This window comes from Myodes glareolus, chromosome 3, assembly GCF_982192425.1.
Source record: "Myodes glareolus chromosome 3, mMyoGla1.1, whole genome shotgun sequence".
Taxonomy (NCBI): Eukaryota; Metazoa; Chordata; class Mammalia; order Rodentia; family Cricetidae; genus Myodes; species Myodes glareolus.
In genome coordinates this window covers 30,792,128-30,818,164 of record NC_142028.1, presented here as the reverse complement: position 1 = coordinate 30,818,164, position 26,037 = coordinate 30,792,128, and the positions used below count along the sequence as shown (strand labels likewise).

General features: G+C 48.1%; 1 protein-coding gene across 2 annotated transcripts in view; it reads right to left on the bottom strand.

The window, feature by feature from the left end:
• Window positions 1–26,037, bottom strand: part of B4galnt3 (beta-1,4-N-acetyl-galactosaminyltransferase 3) — a 106,888-nt gene that overhangs the window by 6,065 nt on the left and 74,786 nt on the right. For both annotated transcript variants that reach the window (XM_048444370.3, XM_085687039.2), the window contains exons 4-17: window positions 20,722–20,817; window positions 20,184–20,274; window positions 19,683–19,783; window positions 19,210–19,277; window positions 17,773–17,851; window positions 17,570–17,636; window positions 10,594–10,737; window positions 9,562–9,671; window positions 8,716–8,816; window positions 8,445–8,506; window positions 6,521–7,295; window positions 2,188–2,504; window positions 1,335–1,488; window positions 1,033–1,105 (exon numbers count right to left, since the gene is read on the bottom strand). In XM_048444370.3, coding sequence (XP_048300327.3) covers window positions 1,033–1,105; window positions 1,335–1,488; window positions 2,188–2,504; window positions 6,521–7,295; window positions 8,445–8,506; window positions 8,716–8,816; window positions 9,562–9,671; window positions 10,594–10,737; window positions 17,570–17,636; window positions 17,773–17,851; window positions 19,210–19,277; window positions 19,683–19,783; window positions 20,184–20,274; window positions 20,722–20,817 — 2,238 coding nt within the window. The remainder of the gene's footprint in view (window positions 1–1,032; window positions 1,106–1,334; window positions 1,489–2,187; window positions 2,505–6,520; window positions 7,296–8,444; window positions 8,507–8,715; window positions 8,817–9,561; window positions 9,672–10,593; window positions 10,738–17,569; window positions 17,637–17,772; window positions 17,852–19,209; window positions 19,278–19,682; window positions 19,784–20,183; window positions 20,275–20,721; window positions 20,818–26,037) is intronic.

Here is a 26,037-nt window from a genome sequence, read left to right as displayed (position 1 = left end):
AGGGTCCACAATACCGTGCCAAGGATGCTCCTTGCTAAGGTTTCGAAGTATCCCCCAAAGGTCATGTGATAAAGGATTGCTTTCCAGCCTGTGGTGCCACTGGAAACCAGTGTGGGGCCCAGTGGAAGGGGTTAAGTCACGAGGAGGCGTGGATTCTGGGAGCCCAGCCTTCTCTTTCACTTCTTGGCTACCATGGGGCGAGCAGTGTCCTGTGCCATGGATTCTGTGCCATGATTCATTCCCTCACCACAGGCCCAAAAGCAATGGGGCAAAGTGATCACTGACTAAAACCAAGACCCAAACGAACCTTTCCAGAGCTGGGTGGTGGAGTGCTTGCCTAGCACGCACAAGGCCTCGAGTGCAATTCCCAACATCACAAATAATTAACAAACTAATGTTATCGTAATTTAATGCAGTAAGCTGATTTTTTTTTTGTATCAACTTGACATAAGCTAGGATCATCTAGGAAGAAGAACCTCAATTATGCCCCCATCAGACTGACATCTGGAGAAGTCTATGGGGCACTTTGATTCATGACTGATGTGGGAGGGTCCAGACCATGTGGATGGTGCCTCCCCAGGCGAGAAAACAAGATGGAGACTGGAGAGGTGGCTCTGAGAGGTGAAGAGCACTGGCTGCTCTGCCGGGGGCCTGGGCTTGACTCCCAGCACCCACAGGGCGGCTCATAAAACTAAAGTGAAAAGAAAATTGAGCAAGCTATGAGGAGCAAGCCTACCATGGTTCCTACTTGCGTCCCCGCCCTGTCCTGCCCTCCATCAGTGATCCACTGGGATCCAGACGCGTGAACCAGCTAAACCCTTTCTTCCCCACGTTGCTCTTGGTCATGGTGTTTATCACAGCAACAGAAAGCGAAGGAGGACACTCAGGTTATCTTGTTACAGGAATGGACAGTGACAAGCACAGTCCTGTGACCCAATCCCTTTCCTACTAAGGAGCTGACTCTCTTCCCAGTGTCTCTCTGCCTCTTAACTACGCTTGATCACCTTCCCAAGCGTCCTTGAGGCCCATTACCTTCACCAGATCTACGCCAGCCTGCAGTCCAGCGGAGCGCTCAAAGTTTCCACTCAGCTTCAGGTACTGGTAGCTGCAGGAAGAGAAGGAGGGGCCGAGTGTGAGGATTCAGCTGTAGGGTCCCTGAAGGAAGTTGGGAGGCATAAAGCAGAGACGGCAGCTGCTCCTGAGTTGTGGGCAGGGGTGTAAAGTTTAACATCAGGACTCAGGAGAGCTGGCTGCCACTTCTGGTTCTGCCCTGACCAGTAGTCCTGGGATGCTGGCAAGGGGGCAAGGCATCTGCAGCCAGAGACCTTCCTCACCTCCGCAGCCTCGATCTCTTCAGAGCCATCTCCACATCCATGTCCTCGCTGCTGTAGTCTGTGATAATGATGTTGAAATGAGGGTCGCCAGTGACTTGGGACAGGCCCTCCATGTCTCTGATGAACTGCTGCACCCAGCGAGCCTGGTTCTTCACTACGCAGGTAGGTCAAGCAGGGAGAACACGGCAGAGTTAGGGAAAAGAAAACATCCTTCCGCTCTGCCCAAGTCAGGAGTCCCATCTACCTCTGCCAGGAGATAATGCAACTATAGGAATCGTTAGCATGAAGCACAAGGACCTGAGGGCCAGTGCACGGGCCTTCTATAGCTCGCCGAACACCTCCCAGGCAAACTGGGAGACAGCCTTGGGTGGGCCTCATGGCAGCAACCCTGCCCAGTTTTAACAAACCCGCTCTCTATCCATCTTACTCACACTCTTGTCTCTTGTTTTTCATTTTTATATTGTCTCATGTTTTCCCTCCTCATCGTACAGACGACTCTAGGGCTGGAGGTGTGGCTCCGTGCCTTGCTTAGCAAGTGCCAGGCCCTGGATTTGATCTCCAGCAGCACAAAAAATAATCGAAATAAAACCCACTCCATATAATACCCTCACTCTTATTTCTTCAACAACAACAACCCAAATTGGTGCTCACACCCAACCCGGAGACACAGCATGGCACAAAGCAGTGGCTTCAACTCAGCATGAGGTCTCGGTTCCACACAAAGCTCACTCTGTTCTCCCTTGTGAATCCCAGTTCCTCAAAGGCTTCACTCAGAAATCCTTGGGAGATAAAATGAAGAAAGCAGGCCCAGTGCTCATGGTGATCACCAAGACCCCATTCTGGTAACACTTACCAGGCACGATAAAGTGGACCACAGCTCGATGGTTCCAGGAGAAACCTTGCGGCCAGCACAGCTTTGGCTCTGGATCCTGGACATTGAGCAAATGTCTGCGGCGACGATGTGGGCTCCAGACCAAGCCCTGCAGGTTCCGGTTTTCTGTGTCCTCTCCGCCAATGCTGTCACCTCCCCGCCAGCCTCGAGTGGACACGTACTCTGAGAGGCGCACCAGGCGCTGGCCTTCCAGCAGTTCAAGCTCCAGGAGGTAGCGGCCTCCACGCAGCCGGTCCTGGCGCTTCTCCACATTCACAATGCGCTGCAGCTGGTATCTCCTGAGGTACAGAGGACCCCCAGAGTGAGCAGAGGGTGTGTGGTAAAAGCCTGCAGGCTCAGTTGTCAGATCCTAGTTTTGTCTTTGCCCTGCCATTGGTTAGCTGTAGAGGCTCATACAAGATATACATCCGCCCTAAGACTCACTCCTTCATCTTCAAATGTGGAATGATTTTTAAGGCCTTTTATAGCTCTAAGACTCAATGTAAGGGAATCTTGTGACAGATTCCTTGGGAAGTTGACCCACATTAAGAAAAAAAAAAAAACAAGTTGGGCAGTGATGGCTCATGCCTTTAAATCCAGCACTTGGGAGGCAGAGGCTGGTGGCTCTCTTTAAGTTTGAGGCCAGCCTGGTCTACAGATAGAGTTCTAGGACAGCCAGGGCTACATAGAGAAACCCTGTCTCAAAACAAAACAAAACAAAAAACCAACAACAAAAACAAACAAACAAATAAATACAGGATCCAGGGACTTGAAAGATAGCTCAGTGGTAAAGAGTGTTTGCCGTCTTTCAGAGAGCCTGAGTTGAATTTCTGGTACCCACATCAGGTGGCTAACAGTCATCCAGCTCCAGGGGATCTGACAGGTTCCTCTAAATATTGAGGGCATCGACACTCACACATGCACAAGCCCTCCCCACTCCTAGCACTCCCCGTATACACACACTAAAAGTAAATCTTGGATCTGGAGAGATGACTCAGCAGTTAAGACTACTGGCTACTCTTCCAAAGGGCCTGTGCAGGATTCCAGCACCCACACGACAGTTCGTAAGCATCTGTAAAACCAGCCACAGGGGACCAAACACCTTCTTCTGGATTCTGCAGGCACTGCACACATGTGGTACACAGATGTACGTGCAGGCAAAAGAATATACACATAAAATAGAAATAAGGGCAAAAAACCTTTTTAAATGAATCTTAAAAAACAAACAAAACGAAACAAACAAACAAAAAAGCCGGGCAGTGGCGGCACACTACCTTTAATCCAGCACTCAAGAGGCAGAAGCAGGCAGATCTCTTGTGAGTTCAAGGCCAGCCTAGTCTATAAGAGCTAATTTTAGAACAGGCTCCAAAGCTACAGAGAAACCCTGTCTCGAAAATAAACAAAACGAAACAGGATTCATCTATTTGTTGCCTTCAAAAAAACACACGTCTCCATCAAATAAAGACACTACCGCAGAGTAAGAGGATGGCAAAGGTGCTCCAAGCAAATGGCCTAGGAAACGGGTGTTGCTTTAATATCTAAAAACACAAACTTCAAACCAAAACAGTCAGAAGAGACAAAAAGCCACTTCATACTGACTAAAGGGAAAACCCACCAGGAGGCTGCTACAATTCTAAGCATACTCACCCAACACCGGGTACTCAAAACAGCAACAGCCCACAGCTGTCCATCAGTGAGTGAGCCCGGAAATAAGCCAGGCATTTCCAGCCAACGGATTGGCAACCAAGGCAGTAAAACGTACCTTGTCTAGGGAACAGTGTCTGCTGGAAGCAGGAATTACATGTGCAGAAGAATAAAACGAAGCCCACATTTCTCTCCACTCAAAAATCAACTCAAAGCCAGTCAGGCTCAGACGTTTCTATTTAGCACCAGAAATGGTGGCACCGCTAAAGAAAACACCCAGGTAATGAATGCTTCGGGACATTGCTCTGGGCAAAGGCTGTCTGAATGAGCCTCAAAGCACAGGCAACAGAAAGCCAAAATGAACAATTACGACTCTGTCAAACTAGAGGAAGCACACGCCCAGGGGAACAGAGACCTCACCAGCTCTGCGTGTCTCCCCCACCACCGCTGGAATTACAGGCATGGAAAGCCGAACTAGGCTGTTCTGTGGGAATTTGAACTCAGGCCCTAAAGTTTTCATGGTAAATGAAAACTTTCCACTTTTCTTATCCACTGAGCTATCTCTCTGGAAACAGAGAGATACCTTTTAAAAGATAGTAAAATAAACATTGAGGCATGACCTGTATTCCAGGTTCACACATGCTCAAGACTTCATCTCAAAAAACAAAACAAAACAAAATAAAAAACATCAAAAGTCAGGTATATGTCTATAAGTCCAAGCAACAAGAGTTCTGCTTGTGAGTCCAAGGCTAGCTCTATCCAAATAGTAAGTTCCAGACCAGTCAAGATCACATACAAAAAACAAAAAGTCAGGCATGGTAGCACAGGTCTATAATCCTAGCACTTAGAAAGAGGGCACAGGAGGGTCACCAAAACACGCAAACAAACAAACAACAACAAAAACAAACCAAGGCTGGTCTAGGCAACACAGAGAGATGCTATGTCAAACAATAACAACAAACCCCAAACCAAACAAGATCAAAAAGAGTTGAAGGGGCAGGAAGTGGATGGGCCAGAAAGGGTGGTTAACAGCACTTGTTCTTCCAGAGGACCTGGGTTTGCTTCCCAGTACCCACAGGGTGGCTCACAACCATAACTGTCTCCAGTTTGAGAGGATCTAGCACCCTCTTCGGGCCTCTTAGGGTACTAGGAACATACACAATGTGCTCACAAACATGCAGACAAAATACTCATACATATAAGATAAAATAAATAAATCTTTAAAAAATGATTAACAAGTATATGAAAATATTCAGTATTGTTAATCATCAGGGTAAGATCAAAATGACACCATTTCACCCCAACAAGATTGACAGCTGTCAAGTTGACCAAAATAAAATGGAAGATGCAGATAGACCACGGGTGACCCTCTCACACGCTGGTGGGAACTTAAGTTAGTGTGGCTTACTAAAGAAAAAAGTCACAGAGGCTCCTCAAAAAAACTCCAACTAGAGTTCCCATCTGATCCAGCTACCCCACTACCCAAAGGAACTGAAATTGGTCTGTGAACGGCTTCTGCCCTCACATGTGCACGGCAGCTCTCATTACAATCGTCAAAATGTTGAACCAAAGTGTTTACCATAACTGAATGAGTAAACAGCATTGATTTATATATAGGATGAAATGTTATCTAGCTATAAACAGCAGAATCCTTCCACAGTAACACGGATGCAATTGTAGGACAAATAACTCAGGCACAGAAAGACAAATACCACATGTCCTCATCTATATGTAGAAGAAAAAAGCTACCTACGGAAGCACAGAGTAGAACAGTGGTTACCCGAGCCTGCGAAGAATGGGGGACAGAATAGAGGTGGGGCAGTCAGGGTACAGGATGCACTTAGACAGGTGGGCTAGCTCTGTTTTATAGCACACTAAAATAACCATGGTGAGAGAGAACTGTTTAAAAATAACTCGCCGGGAGAACTTTTTCCTCTCCTCTCCTTTCCCTGTCCTCAAGCCTTGAGGCACAGATCTGGAACCCCAGCTCCTCTGGGGGCAGAGGCAAGAAGATCTCAAGTTCCAGGCTGTGCTACATAACAAGTTCAAGGCCAGCCTTAGTAACTCATTAGGACCCTATTTCATAAAGAAAGAACAGAAAGGGCTAGGGACATAGTTTAGTAGGGCAGCACTTGACTAGTGGGTGTGGGTACAGGAACCCAAGTTAACACAAGGGAATGGAAATGCCCAGGAGTTATTAGACACTAGTGACAGCTGAACCGTGCTGTGAAGGTACGTGTGAAGCCAACACGTTTGCACACACCAGCATACTGAGTTTAATAGCCTGTGACTTTTCTCTGAGAATCTTGATTGATTTAACAAATGAGCATATGAAGTAAGAGAGGGTATAAGGAGTGGGGAGGAAAGGAAAGGTGAGGGAGGGCAGGGCTCTAGCCACGCCCTCTAAGCTCCATCTGAGGCTGTGACTTATGTTTCCAGCCTGCTTTGCTTGTTTCTCTGTTCCCAAGCTCCCTCTCAGAGGGCAGGTGCCAGTCCTCAGCTCCAGTCAGGGTGAAGCCACACAACCTTCTCACACCCCAGAATACCAGCAAAGGTTTGCTATTCCTGCAGCAGGAACCCTGCTTTCATCCCACAGGTTGGGGGGGTGCTCCCCGAGGGCAGCGGCTGCCGTCTACCCACGCCCCAGCCCCAGGGGAGCCCTTTACCTTACCCCCGGGTCCTCTGGCTGAGCTTTCTCAGGAAGACCCGTGTGACTTCCAGGGCCTCCTGCTCCGGAAGCAGCAGGTTGCCAGATGTGTTACAGCTCAGATCAATCCAGTCGGTCCTCAGGGCTTGGAAGTCGAGGTTTTGAGCACTGAAGGTCTGGTCCCAGTTCACCACCGGGTCAAACACAGGTACATATTCGAACGCCTCGTTCATGTCTTCCTCCTCTTCTTCCCCCTCTTCCTCTTCTTCCACTTCTCCTTCCTGGCCCGCTGCTACCACCACTTCCTCCTCCCCACGCCAGTCCCTGCTAGGAGCAGGAGCCTGGGGCTCCATCCGGTCAGCCCGTCTCTGCTCAGCAATAAAGGACTCCACTTGATTCAGCCACTGAGACTGCTCCAGAGTCTTCCCAGGACTGTCCCTAGTGGGTCGAGCTCTAGGAATGAGAGGCAGGTTCTTCAGGGTCCCCTTGTCAGAATGAGACAAATCTTGGTTGGTCACAGGGCTACTTTTCCCCTTCCTTTTCTCTGGCTGCCGGTCTAGGATGTCACTTGCCCTTGTTGGAGAGGGAGGTGTAGAGTTGTATTTGGGAAAATGTGCCAGTGGGCCGCTCTGCGGATGAGCCAAGAGCTTCCGGAGGTGGTAGTCAGTGATGCCCAGCCCCGGGGTGGAAGTAGTCTGTGGCTTCCTCCCTAGTGTCCCAGCGTCCTCATCTCGGGAGGCAGGGATCTCCTCTGCTACTTCTTCATACTGGGATTCTTCTAGAAGGTCATCCTCAAAACCTGTTAAGAATCATTCCTCATTTCAGGAGGTTTCTATCCTTCCCAAAAGACACAGAACAGCAGATGGTTACACATCCGACCAGACCGAGGGGGCCCAGAAGGGGGTCATTTGCTGGGTGACCCTGCACAAGTTACTCCACCTCCGCCACCCCAGTTTTGCTATTGACATCAAGGCTGATGGGCAGCATGAAGGTGTTCATGCCTATAATCATAGCACTTGGAAGGTAGAGACAGGAGGATTGACACAAAGTTGAGTCTAGCCTGGTCTACACAGCAAGTTCCAGGCTATCCTGAATGCCAGCATGAGATTTTTTTTTATAAAAAAAAGCACATATGCAAATAAAGAAAAGCTTAAAACAAATAAACAAACAAACCCCAACCTCTTAAAAGGTTGTGAGCCGAGAGATATAAAACACCTCAAGCATCAGCACCATTTAGGACTCAATAGGTGATCTCAGCCATCCCTGGTCCCTCATGAAGGAAGGCCACAGCAAGACAGGGTCTCTCTAGAGCATGCTTCTCTGGATTGTGAAGAGGGACTGATCAGGAGGGTTTGCATGCTAAGCTCCTCCTCCCTAGATTGTGAAGAGGGACTGATCAGGAGGGTTTGCATGCTAAGCTCCTCCTCCCTGGATTGTGAAGAGGGACTGATCAGGAGGGTTTGCATGCTAAGCTCCTCCTCCCTGGATTGTGAGGAGGGACTGATCAGGAGGATTTGCATGCTAAGCTCCTCCTCCCTGGATTGTGAAGAGGGATTTATCAGGAGGATTTGCATGCTAAGCTCTTCCTCCCTGGATTGTGAAGAGGGACTGATCAGGAGGATTTGCATGCTAAGCTCCTCCTCCCTGGATTGTGAAGAGGGACTGATCAGGAGGATTTGCATGCTAAGCTCCTCCTCCCTGGATTGTGAAGAGGGACTGATCAGGAGGATTTGCAGGCTAAGCTCCTCCTCCCTGGATTGTGAAGAGGGACTGATCAGGAGGATTTGCATGCTAAGCTCCTCCTCCCTGGATTGTGAAGAGGGACTGATCAGGAGGGTTTACATGCTAAGTTCGTCATGCAAGGCTATTAGAATGTTCCCTAGAAAGAGACCACCGCCACCTGCAGCTAGGTGCACCCTGGCAGCCTTAGCCACATTTGCCTCTGTACCTGGCTGCTCCAGGCCCTCTCTCTCTGGCTTGTCCATCTTGATATACTCCTGGAAGCTGGACCTGTAGGAGGAAGGGACATGTGTACACACACCAGACTCCTTACAGGTTCTACCTGGGCAGGAGTGAGAAAGGAGTTGGGGCCGTCTGTTCTGTGAGGGTCCATCCACACAGGTGCACGTGAGGGGGCCCAGAACTCCTCAGTGTGAAGGGGCCCCTCCAGCCTAGGCGGCTCTCCTGACTCCTACAGATCCCCCGAAAGTCCTACACACCTTTCCTGGTCGTAGGCACTTTCATGGTAGAAGCATTTATTGTGGGTCTCCATGTGGCTCAGACGAGTATAGTCATTGGGATAAACAAAGGACAGATGAACCTGAAAGCAGAGGAGACACGGGCACATGAGGTGGGGAATCCTGGGGAGGAACCAGCCTAGGATGAGCCGCACTGGACAGGGAGGGCTGCTACGGAGTTGAATGTCACAGCCAACTATGCAGTCCAGACTTCAGTGTTCTCAGACCTGCTCTTTTGGGTTCCCTGGGCCATCTGTCTCCTTTAGTTGTCACCAAGACCATTCCTTCTTCCTTTTGCCACCCGATCCCCTCCTTCCATTCTGGAGCCTGTCTTTATCTACTCTCTCAGCACTGAGCCCTTTCTACACTCCATTCCCTTTGCCCCTTAAACACAGCCTGAGCTCACCACCACCAACAATGTCCTCAATCATGGCCCACACTCCCTGGCCTGGCCATGACTCTTGACCACTTCCTTCTTGCCTCCGGTCCTCCATCTTCATCTCTAGGTGTTTCACGTTCTTTCTGCTCCCTCACTCTCCACACAGATAAAGCTACCACCCACATCTAGTACATTATCTCAAGCATCTTGTCAGTGAGTTTAAAATGTCACTGGCTACCCAGTTGCTGGACTGAGAAGACAGGACAGGGTTTGTGTGGTCCTTGGAGCAGAGTCACCAGGCTGAAGAACTGGGGGAGAAGACAGATTCGAAGGCAGGGCATCTACCTGCAGGTTCTGCAGGACAGTTCACCCATCTCCCATCCCCTATACCCCCAGCCACAGGCCGCAGGCCTTCTCCCAGTCCTCCAGGGTCTAGGGGCACAACTTACAAAGCGGAGGCCTTGATAGCGCTGTAGCGGAAGCCCGTCTACCAGGTAGCTGGGTTTGTAGGGACAATCAGGCAGGACATGGCGCAGATGGGACTTGGGGATCAGAGGCACTGAGAACAGAAGGGAAGAGGATTGGAGTGTGTGAAGAAGTGAACGCACAAATATCTTAGGACCACAAAGGCTTCTGGGTGGGGGAGACCTGATGTCTTCCACCAGAGCAGCCTCCAACTGTAGTCACGGGTGACCACTGTGGTGCCAATTCATTTCTACCAGCTGAGTGTGCCACAATGAGGCTGCCACTGCTCTTTAGTGGTGGGAGCAGGGACGGTACAATTGGGTAACTGTCTAGTGGCACTCCAAGGGGCCTCGAGGCTCCACCTTAGTGTACTCCCGTTACCTGGATTTCCTCCCTTCCTCCCACTGCCCAGCTTTCGCTATTTTTCGGTTCTGCTTTTCTGGGACGGGGTCTGCCATGGTCACAAGTTCGGGATCTTCCTGCCTCATGCTCCTGACTGCTGGGACTGTAGACAGGTGACACATCTGGCCGCCACCTTCTTTTATTTCAAAGGGAAGAAACGGGGCACACTGTCAGCTTTTAAGATGTGAACATGACCACCTGGGGGTGCACTCTGTGGCAGGGCACAAGCTCACTCAGTTCAAGGTCCCAGATCCCGTCCTCAGCATCAAACCAAAAGACTGAGCTATTCCTTGCTGGATGATAAGAGCTGGGACCCACAGGCTGGCATTTGTGGCCAGAGAGGACTGAGCGAGAACATCTGGGCTCTCATTCCATTTCTGGTCTGGGGTGGGGGTTGGACAATCACTATAATGATTTGTAGAATCATAAATTGGACAGAAATGTTCCTGTAATTGTGGTCTGTATGCTATTTTTTACACTTCAAAGGGGAAAAGATTTTGTGACTTTGGGCCAACAATAGAATAGACAGGTCCCCTGCATCTTGTCCATCAACAGAGAGAACCTGGCTCATGCAGACCCTCGACATGGTGATCAGTATGTCACCAAGGTCTTACCTCGATAGAGGGTGTCCCGAGGGTCAGGCCGCAGCATGTCAGCTGGTGGCTGCTCATCCCTGGGGGGATTATTGGAGGAGCTCACATGACTGGCTGCTGTCTGTGGGATGTGGCCCACCTCATCCATCCTTAGGGTGGTCTCATCTGTGCCCAGGGAGAAGAGAACAGAAGAAGCTGTTGGACCTCACAGAATTGAGTGTGCTTTGATGGACAGGTGGGGGAGCTCAGGCACAGCCTCTGCATTCCTGCAGGTAAAGTCTAAGCTGTGCTGAAGCCCCTGCCTGAGCCCTTGCCCTTAGATGCCCCAAAACCTGTGGGTTTGGCTGGCTCCTGTGAACCTGCTTCACCTCATGGCCAGAGCATATCACGATTTTGCATAGACTAGAAAAAGATACTTTTCCTCCTCAAAATATTTTACTGATGCGGGAAGTCCTTCTGTATATGTGTTGCTTTTATTGGTTGATGAATAAAGGTGTTTTAGCCAATGGCTTAGCAGAGTAAAGCCAGGCAGGAAATCTGAACAGAGATATATATATAGAGAAAGTAGGTGGAGTCAAAGAGACACCATGTAGGTGTCAAAGGAAAATATACCAGAACATTACCGGTAAGCTACAGCCTCATGGCTGTAGTGATATTTCATTTGTATTTTAATAAATAAAGCTTGCCTGAAGATTAGAGTAAAATAGCTCCCCAGTCAACCTGACTGACCAGGCAGTGGTGACACACACCTCTAATCCCAGTAGCCACACTAGTTTGTCATAGAAACCAGGTAGTAGTGGTGCACGCCTTTAATCCCCCGCCCTAAAGAGGAATATAAAATGGGAAGAGACAGCTCTCAGACACAGTCTCATTTTGAGATTCCTGGAGGCAGGATCGCCATTTCAGATTGAGGTAGAGGTAAGAGTCAGTGGCTGACTGTTTTGATTTTCTGATCTTTAGGTGCCCAAAAGTTTGGCAAAAATTTCCACATAAAGCCTGAGAAAGCTTTAAAAAAGAAAAAAATGAATTCTAGACAAACATGGTGGGACATGACTTTAATCCCAGCACTTGGGAGGCAGAGGCAAGTGAATCTCTGAGTTCAAGGGCAGCCTGGCCTACAGAGTAAGATCCAGGACAGCCAGGGTTACAGAGAAATACTGTCTCAAAAACAGTATTTTTTTAAATTAAATAAAATTTAATTTAAATAAAATGTTAAATTTTTAAAAAGGCACTAAAAAGTGAAAAATACATAAAGAATCTAGATTATAGATCTTATTGTGTTTTCTTTGAATTTTTCACTATCAATGAGCTGGCTACAGAGAGACATTTCATTGTACAGGCTGCTAATCTAAACCAACATATATATTTTAAAGGTATATTGACTTCAAAATTTAAGTTTAAGGACATGTTAGTTTGGAAAACAGGTTCCGCTTTTGTTTCTACAGAGGATAAAAAGCTGTGGATTCCTTACCAACTAACTAATATGGTTTGATCAAACAAGACCCCCTGAAGCGATGGCCCAGTTGGTAGAACATCCATGACAGCTTCAGGACTGCTGGATGAGGTGGACTAACCACACAGGATACTTGATAAAAGACCTGATTAACAGTACCCCCAATTAGCAAAAAGCAGTTTGGAAAAAACAACACCCAAATTTCAAAAATAATTTTTTTTATAAATGTTTGTTTTCATTTAAAGGAGGTTGATTATAAATGGTTAACGGTCACAGTCAAGATCTTCCTAAAGAAATAAAAAGTTTACATTGAATGAATACTTTACATTGGTATGGTCTTTGGTTTACTGATACAAATTTAAGGGCAATTTTGTTATATGTATATTAATACTCTTATTTAAGGTATTATGTCTATACAGCTCATTTGAAAATGTAATATATAATTAAAATTATGGATTAATAGATATCTATAGTAGTCAAGCTGTAGTCGTGTTAGATTTTCTAGATGTCAGAGATATATTTCAGATGGATGGGTATTCTTTAAACCTTTCTAAGACCTACAGAATATGGCATTTAAAATGTTTTAAGAACTTAGACTTTTCTCAACAGTGAGACGTGTCTGCTCCTGGCAGTACCAATTACTTCAGAGAGGCTGGTGGGCACTAAAGAAACTCATTATGGAATTTGCCTTCAATGTGACAAGGCTAGCTGTTTGGGCAAGAAACTACTCTTGCATGGGGCTCAAACCCACGACCCTGACATTAAGAGTCTCAAGCTCTACCAACTGAGCTATACTTATTGTGTAGTTTTGTTTTAGGTTTAGAACCCTCTTATTTAGACAAAAGGGGAAGGTGTTGTGAGAATTCATTCAGCCGATAGCCTTTTAGATAGCAGCCCATTAGGACATGGTCTGAGGAGCCATAAGCACAGACAGGAAGTGTGCTCATCCCTCCCTCTCTTTTTCCTTTGCATGGTTGGCTGCCAGAATTTGGTTTGCCACCCCAGTGCCCACAGAGCAGAGGAATGCAGCGGCTTTCTATTGTGAGTGTTCCCCAATAAACATTTGTTATCTTTTATTATGGGCTCTCGTGGACCTCATTTAATTATGCAACACTTTACTGCTGACTTGACAGAACTCTAGAGTCAGTCATACTTTCACTTAGCCCACACTTACATAGTATACTGCTTCTCTGGTAAGACGAACATGGTAACCCATGCAATCTAGTTCCAACCTCTAGGATGGGCAGCCTCTCACGTATCATCTGTGAGCACCATGTGAACATGGTGAGCGAGGCTCCACCAGGCATCCACAGCCCTACAGAGGTTCTCCTCTGTCTGTCCTCCCCAATAACTACAGTTCTGTTTATCACAACCACTGCAGCTCAGATTCAAGTCTGTTCACACCACCTCCCTTCTCCAGCCCATAGCTTAAGCTGGTGGTCATGTGCCCACACCAAGTGGTGTAACCAGGTGGGGGTTGTGAAAAACTGTGTCAATAGTAACAGGTTTCTGGTTATACCACACAACACTGGCCTTGGTCCTGAACATACAATAATGCACTCAGCCACACACCTAGCAATGTCAGTGGCCAATCCCTGAAATAGCATGGCTTGGGTTCAAGACTTTTGTATGATATGAGATGGTGTTTTTAAGGTGCATGTGAAGTTTGATGCTCTTATAGAAACATAACACCAATGAAAGGAAACAGGAACGCCAGCATTTTGAAAAGCTGTTAAGAATTTCCAAAATGACCCTTAACATAACTTCTAGTTTGTACCACTTATATATGCTGAAAGCAGGGCTCTCAGCATTGGTGATTATAAAATTAAAATATTGACCAAGGGGCTGAGGATATGCCTCAGTGAGTAAGCATGTCTGCTTCACAAACATGACTTTGAATCTCAGAATCCACATAAAGCTGGGCATCGCCTGTAGCCCCAGTGCCGTGAAGCAAAAATAGGCAGATCCCAGGGACTCACCCACCAGCCAGCCTGGCCAAAACAGTGAGCTCAGTTCCACTGAGAGACCCTGTCTTCCTGGGATAAAGTGAGAGCAATAGAGCAGGTCACCTGACACCTTCTCTGGCACACATATGCATGTACACACACATGCATACACATACAATACTGATTACTTGAAAAAAAAACTGGAAGATGCTCCATATCCTACAACATCAAATATTCAGCCAAAGTTTAATCTTTCTAAAAAAGGGTTTTTGGTTCTTGAGACAGGGTCTCACCATGTAACCCTGATTATTCTTTACCTCACTATATAAACCAGGATGGCCTTAAACTTACAGAGATTGGCCTACCTCTGGCTCTTGATTAAAGGCTGAGATTAAAGACATATGCCACTACATCTGGCCCAAGACTTATTTTTACTTTTATTTATGTTTGTATGTCTGTCCTTGTGAATACATGCCATATGGGCTGATGCGTGAGAAGGCCAGAAGAGGGCATCCAATCTCTTGGCACTGGTGTGATAGTTAACTGTGCCCGACCTGATATGCTTGCTGAGAACTAAACTCGGTCTCTGAGGAGCAGTAAGTGCTTTTTTTGTTTTGTTTTGTTTTGTTTTTCAAGACAGGGTTTCTCTGTGTAAGTCTTGACTGTCCTGGAACTTGCTTTGTAGACCAGGCTGGCCTTGAACTCACAGAGACCCACCTGCCTCTGCCTCCCCAGTTTGGGGATTAAAGGTGTGTGTGACCACCACCTGCTGAAGATGTTACTTTTAACTGTTTTCTGAACTGGGGGTGAAAACCAGAGTATTGTACATGCTAGGCAAGTGTTCTACTACCAAGCCACAACCCAGCTCTGACATTTATTATTATTAATATTATTATTATTATTATTGGTGGTGGTGCTGATTTTTTGAAACAGGGTTTCTCTGTGTAGCCCTTACTGTCTTGAAACTCACTCTGGAGACCAGGTTGGCCTTGAACTTAGAGATCTGCATGCCTCTGACTCCTGAATGCTGGGATTAAAGACACGTGCCACTACCACCTGGCTCAACATTTTTATTTATTTTCATTCTTTTTCTTGAGCCAGAGCAAGATGTGTAGAGCATGCTGGCCTTGAACTCAAGATCCTCTTACATCAGCTTCCTGAGTCCTGAGATTATAGGGTGTACTACCAAGCATAGTCAGTTTTACTTTTTAGTGGGGCCTTAGAGTACCAGTCATGCCGAGACAATAATAAACAGTGAAAAGAACTGAAAAGTTCACATTCTGCAAATTTAAAGATGACAGTTTTGAGCTGGGCTGTGGGGGCACACACCTTTAATCTCAGCACTCAGGAGGCAGAGGCAGGTGAATCTCTGAGTTTGAGGCCACTGAGTTCCAGGACAGCAAGAACTACACAAAGAAACTCTGTCTTAGGAAAAAAAAAGTAGACAATAATTTCTCTTCATGGTCTTGACTGAGTAAGAGCTATAGTGCAAAAAGAGATTGGATCTATTTGTCAACCTTTTTTTAAAATATATATTTTTAAACAGGGTTTCTCTGTGTAACAGTCCCGGCTCCCTGGAGCTTGCTCTGGGTACTTGGCTGAAGAAGCCGCGCGACGGAGCTCCAGTTTCTGGTTGAGTGGAGACCGCCCCACTCCCTCCATTAGATTTATTACTTAAAAATGCAATCATTTGTACAGTGGCCTTTGGATTTACTGACTTGTTTCCCTTTGTCCTCAAAATATAAATGGTCTAAGACAGCTTGGGAAAGGGAATACGATAAATAAACTTATTTTAAAAAAATAACAGAGCCTATACATTTAAAAGTATTAATATGGGTGAAACGGCTGAACAGGATGTTCTAGCCAGTCTCCAGAGACGGGGAAAGAACAAAAACCCACAGATGAGTTTGGGAACATTTTCTGCTTACTTTGTAGTGAAGGTATTAATGCTTTTATAAATATAAAATGCAAATTTAAATACTAAAAATCAAGACAAAAGGATATGATTTTACATTATAAGTTAATCATTAAGAGATTATAAAAATAAAAGACAGGAATATTGTAGAAATTATATTTGCTATATAAATAAGGACATATATAAAGTTTTAAAATAGATTATAGTATAATTTGATAAAAATTTTTGCTTTGTTTATTACAAGTTAAAAATCACCCTTTAGATTCTAAACTGTCTAGCCATGAGGAAATATTAAAGGCCTCTCCTCCTCTGCTTAGTTAAATTCTGTTTACTTGCTCCTGGATCTGTGATCATTGGATTTTATGATTACAATTATTTTATGATTTTAGGATGTGTTTATTCATGTTGGAAAAATAGTCACATATTAGATATTTTTGAAATGCAAATACAGATTAATATTGTAAGATATAAAAATAAACTATGTGGCCCTGGGAAGAAAGAGATATACACATATTCTCTCCTGTAGATGGCCTCCCAAGTGCAGTGATAAATAATATATTCCTAGAGGCTCAGAAAAAGATTCAAATTGCTGTCTGGTGCAGCTTCTTTATATCACCTGCTACATCCACTCTTCTCAAAGTCTCTGCTGATCTCTGCTGGAGCTGGTCCCCAGCAGCTCTGGTGACCAGGCTGGCCTCGAACTCACAGAGCTCCTCCTGCCTCTGCCTCTGCCTCTGCCCTCTAACCTCTGCCCTCTGCCCTCTGCCCTCTAACCTCTAACCTCTGCCCTCTGCCCTCGGCCCTCTGCCCTCGGCCCTCTGCCCTCTGCCCTCGGTCCTCGGCCTCTGCCTCTGCCTCCTGAGTGCTGGGATTAAAGTCATGTACCACTGGCTAAAAATACATGTTTAATTGAAGTAGAATTACATTGCTTTCTCCCTTCCCGTTCCTCCCTTCAGGCCCTTCTAAGACCTCCACTTTCAAACTGATACCCTCTTTGTCTTTGATTATTATTGTGACATTCATATATACACACATGCATATGTATATGTATGCACAAATAAACACATACAACATGCCGAGTCTGCTGTTCATCAACTGTCAACCTCAAGTGAGCCCCATGGTCTCAGAGTCCCTTGTAGTTTTTTTCAAACTGTTAGGCATGGATGGGTAAGGGCATTTTTCAGAGATGAGGGCTCACAGAGGCTCTAGCGGTTCTCTTTGTTTGTATTATTCTTTTTTCTTTTTTATATTTAATTTTTTAGATACACATACATTGTACACTGAACATATTTCCTTCAGAACTTATTTCTCGCTTTGTGTCTATTTTTAAGTCTCCATATGATAGCCTTGAATATGTGATCCTCCTGCCGCAGCCTCCCTAGTGCAGGCAGATCTCTGAGTACCAGGACTGCCAAGGCTACACGGAGAGAACCCTGTTTCAAAAAACCAAGCCAACAAATCTGAAACCACCACATCTGTGTCTAGCATGTTCTTAAACGGACCTCTGATCCTCGAGAGTAAAGGCCCCCTAACTGAAAGGTGCTTCAGGCTTTTATCCTCTCCGGACCTTCTTCATACACGTGTTCTAAGTAGCAGAACTTCTCTCCGCCCCTCCAACCTCACCCTGGGCCACATTCTCCTGAATGAGTGGCATGTGCTTCCAGGCAGGCAGAGCCTACTCACTTGTGAAGAGGGACAAGGAGGGGGAGTCAATGATGGTGAACTTGGCTCCAGGGTCATTCCGTCTCCACTAGAATTAGAGGAAGGGCACAGACGTTGGAGGACACTGGATTTGGGACAGCGTTCAAGAGCTATGGGGAAGGGAATGCTGGGAAAGGCGTGTGGGGTGGGGGGGGGGTAGGGGATGGGGTGATGAAATCACTCACCGCGATCTCCACGTGATCAGTGCCCTCATCGTTCTGTTTGTGCAGCACCTCAAAGTAGTACCTGAGGGAGGCTGATAAGCTGGCAGAAGGAGACAGGAAATGGGCTTCTCCTCAGCTGGTCCCCTCGTCCACCTCTCCCACCTATAAGCTCCCTGATGCTCCTTTCTCTTCTCAAGAACTTGTTCTTTAACCATACCCCACCCCCCACCCCTGACAGCTGGCCTGGGCTTTCTTTCTGCAAGTAGTTCACAAGTCAGTTGGGGGACTCAGTGAAATAGGCCTTACTGAGCAGCTCCTGCACACGAGGGCCATCCTTGGTGCTTTGACTGACCCTCCTGGGCTGTCAGAAAGAGGCCCCATAATCTTGAGTAATTTGCCCAACGTCACCAGGTAGTAAGCAGTGCTGGAATTTGGACCAAGCAGCCTTGCTTTAGGGTCCACGCCTGTCACTGAGAGAACTCAGAATGCTCACACTAGTGCTGGCACAAAGCAAGGGCTGCTTGCAAGCCAGGTCTGCTCAAGGAAAGGTCTAGGCAGCATGTGGTCTCGCCTGTGACTGTGCCGGCCACCAGGTGGCGGGCTGCAGCTGGACCAGATTCAGAGTCCACTGATTTATCCAGATCACTTCAAAGGCATCCTTCCAGTTCCCTGTCCGGATCCCTCTCTTAAGTCCCAGAGCAACCACGAGACCTCCTTATGTGTGAGAGTATTTCAAGGTCTGGAGAAAATGGGAAGGCAAGGACGGGAAGAACGGAGACCTTGAGTGCCACTCAATGTATGTGTGGCTTCCTGGGCTTGAGTGTCCTCATCTAAAATGAGGAAGGAGGCTGGAGAGATAGCTTACAAGAGTGAACACTGCTCCTGTGGAGGACCAGTGTTCGGTTCCCAGCACACACGTGGCGGCTTAAAACCAGTTCCCCGGAAACCTGTAAAACCAGTTCCCGGGGAAAAAACAAAACAAAACAAAACAACAACAGTCCCAGATAATCCTCTGTCCTCTGAGGGTGCCAGGCCCACATGGCACACCCATATATGTGTAGGCAAAACACACTCATTTAAAAAAAGCAATCTAGCCGGGCAGTGGTGGCACACACCTTTAATCCCAACACTCGGGAGGCAGAGGCAGGCAGATCTCTGTGAGTTCGAGGCCACCCTGGTCTACAAGAACTAGTTCCAGGACAGCCTCCAAAGCTACAGAGAAACCCTGTCTCAAAAAAAATAAAAAACAACAAACAAAACAACAATAACAAAAAAGAATCTAAAAAAAAAATTATAAAATAAAGAAGGGCAGGACAGACGGCTTCTGTGTAGGCAGACCATGTGGACGCTCGGGCACAGGAATCTTGAGCCGCAAGCTGGTGGGGAGGGTGAAAAGAGGCCCTCCCAGCTCTCTCATGCTGGTTGGCATGGTGCTGGAGTGACCCCTCCCCTACTCACCTCACTGGCTTGGAAATTTGACTCTGAAATTTCCCAAACTCTCCAGGGGCTGTCCATTCCTTTCCTGTCTAGAAGTGTGGGGAGAGAAGAGGGGAGGAGGGAGAGGGAAGAGAGGACAGAGGAAAGGAAGAGGAGAGGTGAGAGAAACAGAAGACGGAGTTAGGGAGGATGGCTGACTAACACACATCTGCCCCCACTGGTGGAAGGGAGCCTTCCCATAGGCAACCAGCCCAGTGTGAATCTTCAGCATGGGGCTGAGGGACGGTAGAACCCAAAAGATAGATGTGGCTGGATCCCCACTCTGCCCACATCTCACATGCCCTTTGCAGTACAGGGTGGAGCACCATGCGTGGCTTCTGTCCCTTCTTCAAGCAGGCAGTGCTAATGGTTAAGGAGGCCCCCAATAGTCTCATGTACTACAAGACCGACTGCCTCCAGGGATCAGTGAGAACCAGGGGCTGAGCTGACCCTACCTTGCCCACACTGGCCAGCAGCTGAAGGCCCGAGACCTGGTCATCATGACTCAGCCAGAATTCGGCATTGTCATCAGCAGCGATGGCAAACTGGATCTTCCCTGGGCAACGGCAGAGTATCTGGATGAGTTAAGGGGGGCCCTGGCACCAGGGCTGAAAGCCTACATTATGCCTGGGCATTAATTCCCTTCACTCATGGCGCCTGGCTGCCTCCTGCCTTTGTGTATGGGGAGGGGGGGAGACTCTACAATCTGGGGTAGCTATATGAAGATGGAGAAGGACTTATGGAGACCAGCCAGTTCCAGCTGCAAGAGAGAGAGAGAGAGGCGGCAGCCTGAAGCTATTGGATGAGAGTTCACCATGCCTTAGTTTCCCTTCTCCCTTGATGATGGGCTAACAGGGACTCAATGTGATGTATTTCCTAGCTTGAGCATATGTTTCTAGGACCTTCCTGAAGAACTCAAGAGCAGGAAGAAGGATGAGGCTTTGGGGCTGCCTCACCATCAGTAAAAGGGTGCAGGTAGCCAAATATGCGGAGACCATAGTTGGTCCACTTGGGGGACACAGCCAGCTTCCTCAGGGTTGTGCGGATCTATGTCGAGAAAGATGAACTGTTACTCAGAATCAGGAAGAAGAATTTAAGGGATTTGAGTAGGAGCTACTCAAGACTGGCGGGAAGACCAGGAGGGGAACAGGAGATGAGAGACCAGGGGTGTGGCCTGGTGTGTGGAGTTCACGATAAACGTCAGGTCTCACTCAGCTCTTGGTCCGGGTGACCTTGTACAGTGCACAACTTGCACATGTGTACATGCTGGCCCTGGATAAATACCAAGAGCGCCTACACTGAAAGGCTGCAGGAGCCTCGGGGAGGGAGAAGACAAGATATTCTAAGCAGAGGACGAGGGGGCCCACGAGACCAAAGGAGTAATAGAGATTGCAATGGGTGAGAAGGGACAGGGAAGGAGGCAGGTGGGAGGGATGAGGTGGAGGGGACACAGATGGCCTGGGATGGTGGGCAGACATCCCCGCAGGCACTTACGTGGGGGTACAGCGGGAAGTGCAGGTTCCTCCTGAGCTGCTGGATAGAGCTGCCACACCAGTCCTCAAACACATGCAGGTTGGCATGTCCCCGGAACTGCGCAGAGGAGAAGGGACAATGAGCGAGCAGCAGTGGCCTGTGCTCAGCCCTGGAGCAGAGCAAGCAGGTGGGCTCAGTGCTCCTTGTATATTCTATGGAAGGCTTGGTTCCCAGCCCATGGTGCTTCTGGGAGATGGCAGAACCTTTAGGAGGTGGGGAACCTAGCAGGGCACAGTTAGGTCATTGGGCTGTGCCCCTGAAGGGGATACCAGGGTCCCGGCTATTTTGTCTTACTTGACTTTCCAGTCCTTTTGCTACCATGATGTACTCAGCTGCCAGAAGCCCAAAGCAACTGGGCCAAGCAAGCCTAGGACGAAACCTCTGAAACTGTGAGCCAAAGCAATCCTCCCGCTTTATGAGTTGGTTATCTCAGGCATGACAGAAAGTCAACAACAGTGGCCTGACTCGATGGATGGGTCAAATATGCACACATGCCTACAGATACACACAACACATTCCTCGTTCCTTCCAGGCAGGCAGGAAGCACAACAGGGACAAAATGGCAGAAGTGACAGAGGGAACTAGGAAGGGCTTGTGCCCACCATGCCTCCCCCGTTCCTCATGGAAGGCCCTGCAGCAATCTGCCGGTCAGGAAACCTTATCTGCATAGTGGTCTTCACATTCTGGCTAGGGGAAGCAGCTGAGTAAGACTATGGTGACATCTGGGACCCCTCCGGGTCATGCAGCACCAGGGCCTCCTGTAGCTCACAGGCTCCTGGCAGCACTGAGTTGGCAGAAACAGAAGAGTCTGCCCTTTCTCTGTCCCTCTCGGCTGTGGCATTGGAGGGGAACAGGCCTAGACCTGGAGCAAAGGTTCTTGCTGAAGACAGGCCAAAGTCAACAGCCATACTCCAGGTGAGTGAGGGGCTATGTTTAGGAAAGGAAGAGAAGCAGGGATATGGTCCCAACTGAGCCACAGTTTCAAATTACTCCAGTCCTTCGCCAGAGCTGAGCACATTCCACATGGCGCCTCATCCATACACACAAACAGGCCCTGCCCTGCCCCGCCACCCTAACTGGAGCTTGTCAGATCCAAAATCTGAGTCACTCTTGAGAAAAAAGTGGACAGAAGTGGAACAGGCACCCAGACCGAAGGACTCGTTTTGGGTCCTCCGTGTAGTGATGCAGATGGGGTGCTGGGAAGACGGCTCAGTTAGTACAGCCTTGCCACAGGAGCACAAGCACTCTGTCCCCAGAAGTCTCTGAAAAGGCTGGTGAGAGCCTGGAATCTGAAGATGGGAGGGGGAGACAGGAGGATCCCTAGAGCCATGTGGCCAGTCTAGTCCTAAGTGGGCAAGCCCCAGGCTAATGAGATCTTATCTCAGAACTCAAGGTAGATGGCCCTGAAGAATGAAGCCAGAGATTGTCTCCTGGCTCTCACAAGCACCAGCACACATGTATACCCTCCCCCCAACATACAATTATTCTTAAAAACGGGTATGTGGAAACAGGCGCCGTGCCTCATAGGAATGCTGAAGGTCTAAGTTAGGCTGCAATGACCGGCAAGATTTCACGGACACAGTCCCACTGCTAGACCCTAGAGACAGAGGCTAGCTTGTCCCTCTCTGACCTGTAAGCATACGAGCTGAGTCAACACTTGGGAAATAGCCATCGCTCATAGGGACACAAGAAGGGGGCTGGGGTGGGCGAGAAAGTGTGTGGGCCGGTAGGTGGGAGGCGGGTTGAGATTTCGAGGAAGGGAAGAATGGAGTCATTATGCTGCTTCTGAGGAAATTCCTCAAGTCCAGCTTCAAAGAATCAGTTGTCTCCTCCAAGTGGTCTGCTTTTTGGTCCTCCCCAAGAGACCTCCAGGTCAGAGAGCTCTGGTCCCCAAAAGAGCAGGGAACAGAGGGGTAACACAGCCACCAGAGAGAGGTCTGCTGTGTGAAGCCTGGAGCTAGGAGGCCAGGCTTGGCCTGAAAATGAGTTTGGCATGAAAGCAGCTTTGGCCTGAGGGCAGGTAGACACCAACTCCCAGGGCTCCTCCGGAGATGGTCTAGCTTGTCCATGGGAGTCTGAGGTGGAAAGCCAGCAGGGCAGACCAAGAGTGAGTAAGATTATTTATTAGCCCTTTCTTTGGGGTACACCTCACCCAACATTTGGCTGAGTCTCAGACCTTTGTCCCCAACCTCTGACAGTGGGAGACCCACACTGACAATACCTTCCAGAATTTAGGTTACTCCATCTTAGGGACTGAACTAGCAAGGCTGTGGCGCTCAGGTACAGCCCCGGCTGCGGCCCCTCTCCCTTGCCTAGCAAAGACAAAAGGCCAGGAAGGGGAGGGTTTCCTCCTCCAAACCATAGTTGTGATGGTTTGGAACCTGCATTTAGCTGTAGGGAAGAAAGTATCTATTGGATAGTCTCATTTAGAAGGGAGGATATTGGGGCTCAGGAAATGACTCCCTGAGAGAACACACAGTAATTACCCTGTGGAGATGGAGGGGGCAGAAGGGAGTATTTAACTAGAGTAAGGCCTGCCCACTGCTTCCCCTTCCAACTCCACCTCTGCCCAGCCTTGCTTGCCAGGCCAGCAGCATGGCATGTGGCCTAAGTGGATGACAGAGTCTCTCCAGTACTGAGTCTTCTTACTGCCTCCAGGAATGTTCTGGAGCAGCTCGGCTGGTGTGATGGAACAAGTCACTCTGCAGCTGAACACTTGAGGTGACCGCAGAATAAAACCTCACTGTGATCTTTATGACTGACCTGCCTTCCCAGCCCTCACCACACCATGCCCTCCCTGCCATACCTACCCACATCTAACTCCCAAACTTTGCCCCAAACCATCCAGCTCTCGAGTTCCCACGCTCTCCCAAATACTGTTTCCTAATCAGGCCCCATGCTTTCTACCCCACATGGCAGGCTCCTGTCTATTCTTCAAGTTTTCTCAGATACTTCTGAGGCCCTCTTTGCCTGCCCTGGGAAGCGCTAACAGCTCCCTCCGCTGCGTCCCACCACATCTGAATTATCTGAATGGACGGATGATCGTAGAAACTGAATTCAGAGGAATAAATTCCTCTACTGAGTACCAGGTTACATGTTCACCGTGCAGTTAGCCGAAAGAGAGTGGAGTGCAGCTCAGGGGTGTAGTGTCTGGAGAGAAGACGGAGAGGGAGGGAGGAGGGAAGGAAGGGGGGGCACTTAAATCAAAGACCAAGACTTCAGATGTGTAAAATGGTGTCACCTGTGTTTGGAGTTGTTACAGGACAGAGGGACCGGAGAGACCAGCTGCCGTGGCTGCGGGCACTGGCTGACCCTTGCTGGAGTCACTGCTCTGTCACAAGCCCAGCACATGTGGTGGGTGGTTCAGCTTGGAACCAGTGAGGCCTGACCTGATCTCAGTGTGCAGCCAATCACACTGGTTCCTACAGACGGGGTTCCTGGGCAGCTTTTGGAACAATTTGATCTACTCCTCCCCACTTTTTCTAAGATAATGCTGGGAATGAAATCTGGGGTCTCATGCCAGTGAGACAAACACTATATAAATTACACTCCTAACCTCTGACCTACTCCTGAGAGGACAGTGCTCCCTGTGGAAGGAAGGGGCTCCCGATGCTAGAAAGGGCTGGAGGGCCATTCTGTGGAGCCTGACGGGTTGAGCTTCCCGACTCATACAGAAGGTTCATAAGGAACTGACATGCTACAGGTGTGTCACCATGTGACCAAAGTGAGAAACGGCAATGATGGTGATCTGGGCTTGAAAACAGGAGAGCCCAACCCACAGCAAAGCTCACACGAGCGCTCACAGCGGCATTAGTCAAGGTGGCCCCGGGTTAGCAACGATCTGTCTGCCAACAGAGGAAGGGAAAATAAAAGGCGAATTAGCTCTCTCTGTCTCCATCCTCCCAGGAACTCCTGCTCCATGACAGCCAAGCAGAGGGAGGAGCCAATGTGTCGGCCCAAGCCAAGGAAGAAGACCAGCAGGTGACTAAGTGGTGGACAGCTGTGCCCTGCAAGCCAGGGAGCTGGTGCTGCCATCTAGAATGTTCCCCCTCCGTGATCTAGAACTCATATGGCCACTACATCACCAAAGGCCACTTTGGTAGGACCAAGACAGTCTCTGAGGGTTGTCTTGGAGCCTGTAACACGGATCTTCGTTACAGGCGTGACACATGAACAATAACTCGTCCCTTCTGCAGTCTCAGCCAGAGAAGTCTTAGGTGTGGCTTTTCCATGAGATGCCATCCTACACCGCCATAAAATGTCATATTACCTTGAGGATGAACTCTGCAAACCTCATGAGTGACAGAAGTCAGACCCTTCGGGACACATTTCATGATTCCATTTCTATGCCATATCTGGGACAGCCAAATGTAGAGCCAGGAAGTAATCAACTTTTCTCTTACAGAGGACATGGGTTCAGTTCCTGGCACTCACATGATGCCTAATAACCACCTATAACTCCAGATCTGGGGATATGACACCCTTTTCTGTCCTCCATGGGCACCAGAAACACATATGATGTTCATACATACATTTAGCAAAAACACTCATACACATAAAATAAAAAAATATATAAAGCAGATAGCTCTGTACCTAAGGCTGGGACGAGAGTGTGGTGACAGGGTATGGCCAGGGATGCAGGGCTTTCTTTTCCTTTTATGACACAATGTCTCATGTAGCTCAGGCTGTTTTCAAACTTGTTATGTAGCCAGGGATGATCCTCCTGCTTCCACTTCCTGAGATTACAGGTGTGTGTCACCATACCCAGTTTATACAGAGCTGCAGACTGAACCCAGGCAAGTCCTCTACCAACTGATCTACATACATTCTCAGCCCTGGCTTCCTTATTTATCTGTATGAATTATATCTAAGGTCTCACAAATTCCAAGCAAATGATCTACCACTGAGTGACTGAAACAGCCAAGATGCGAGTCTTCAACAAAGCAGAACTCTGTCAATATACCAGAAGCTACTGGGTTGACACTGTGGGTGAGTGACATGTAAGGAATATGAACTAGATCGCAACAACATTTTTTGTTCTTGTTTTATTTTGTTTTTTGAGACAAGGTCTCAACATGTAGCCTGATGTGGGAGTCCCCTCTGTGTGCTGTGATTACCATTAATGAATAAGGAAATTGCCTTGGCCTGTTGATAGGGCAGAACTTAGGTAGGCAGGGAGGACTGAACTGAATGCTGGGAGAAAGAAGGGCAAAGTTAAGAGATGCCATTGTTGCCAGAATCAGACATGCTGAAACTTTGCCAGTAAGCCACTGCCTC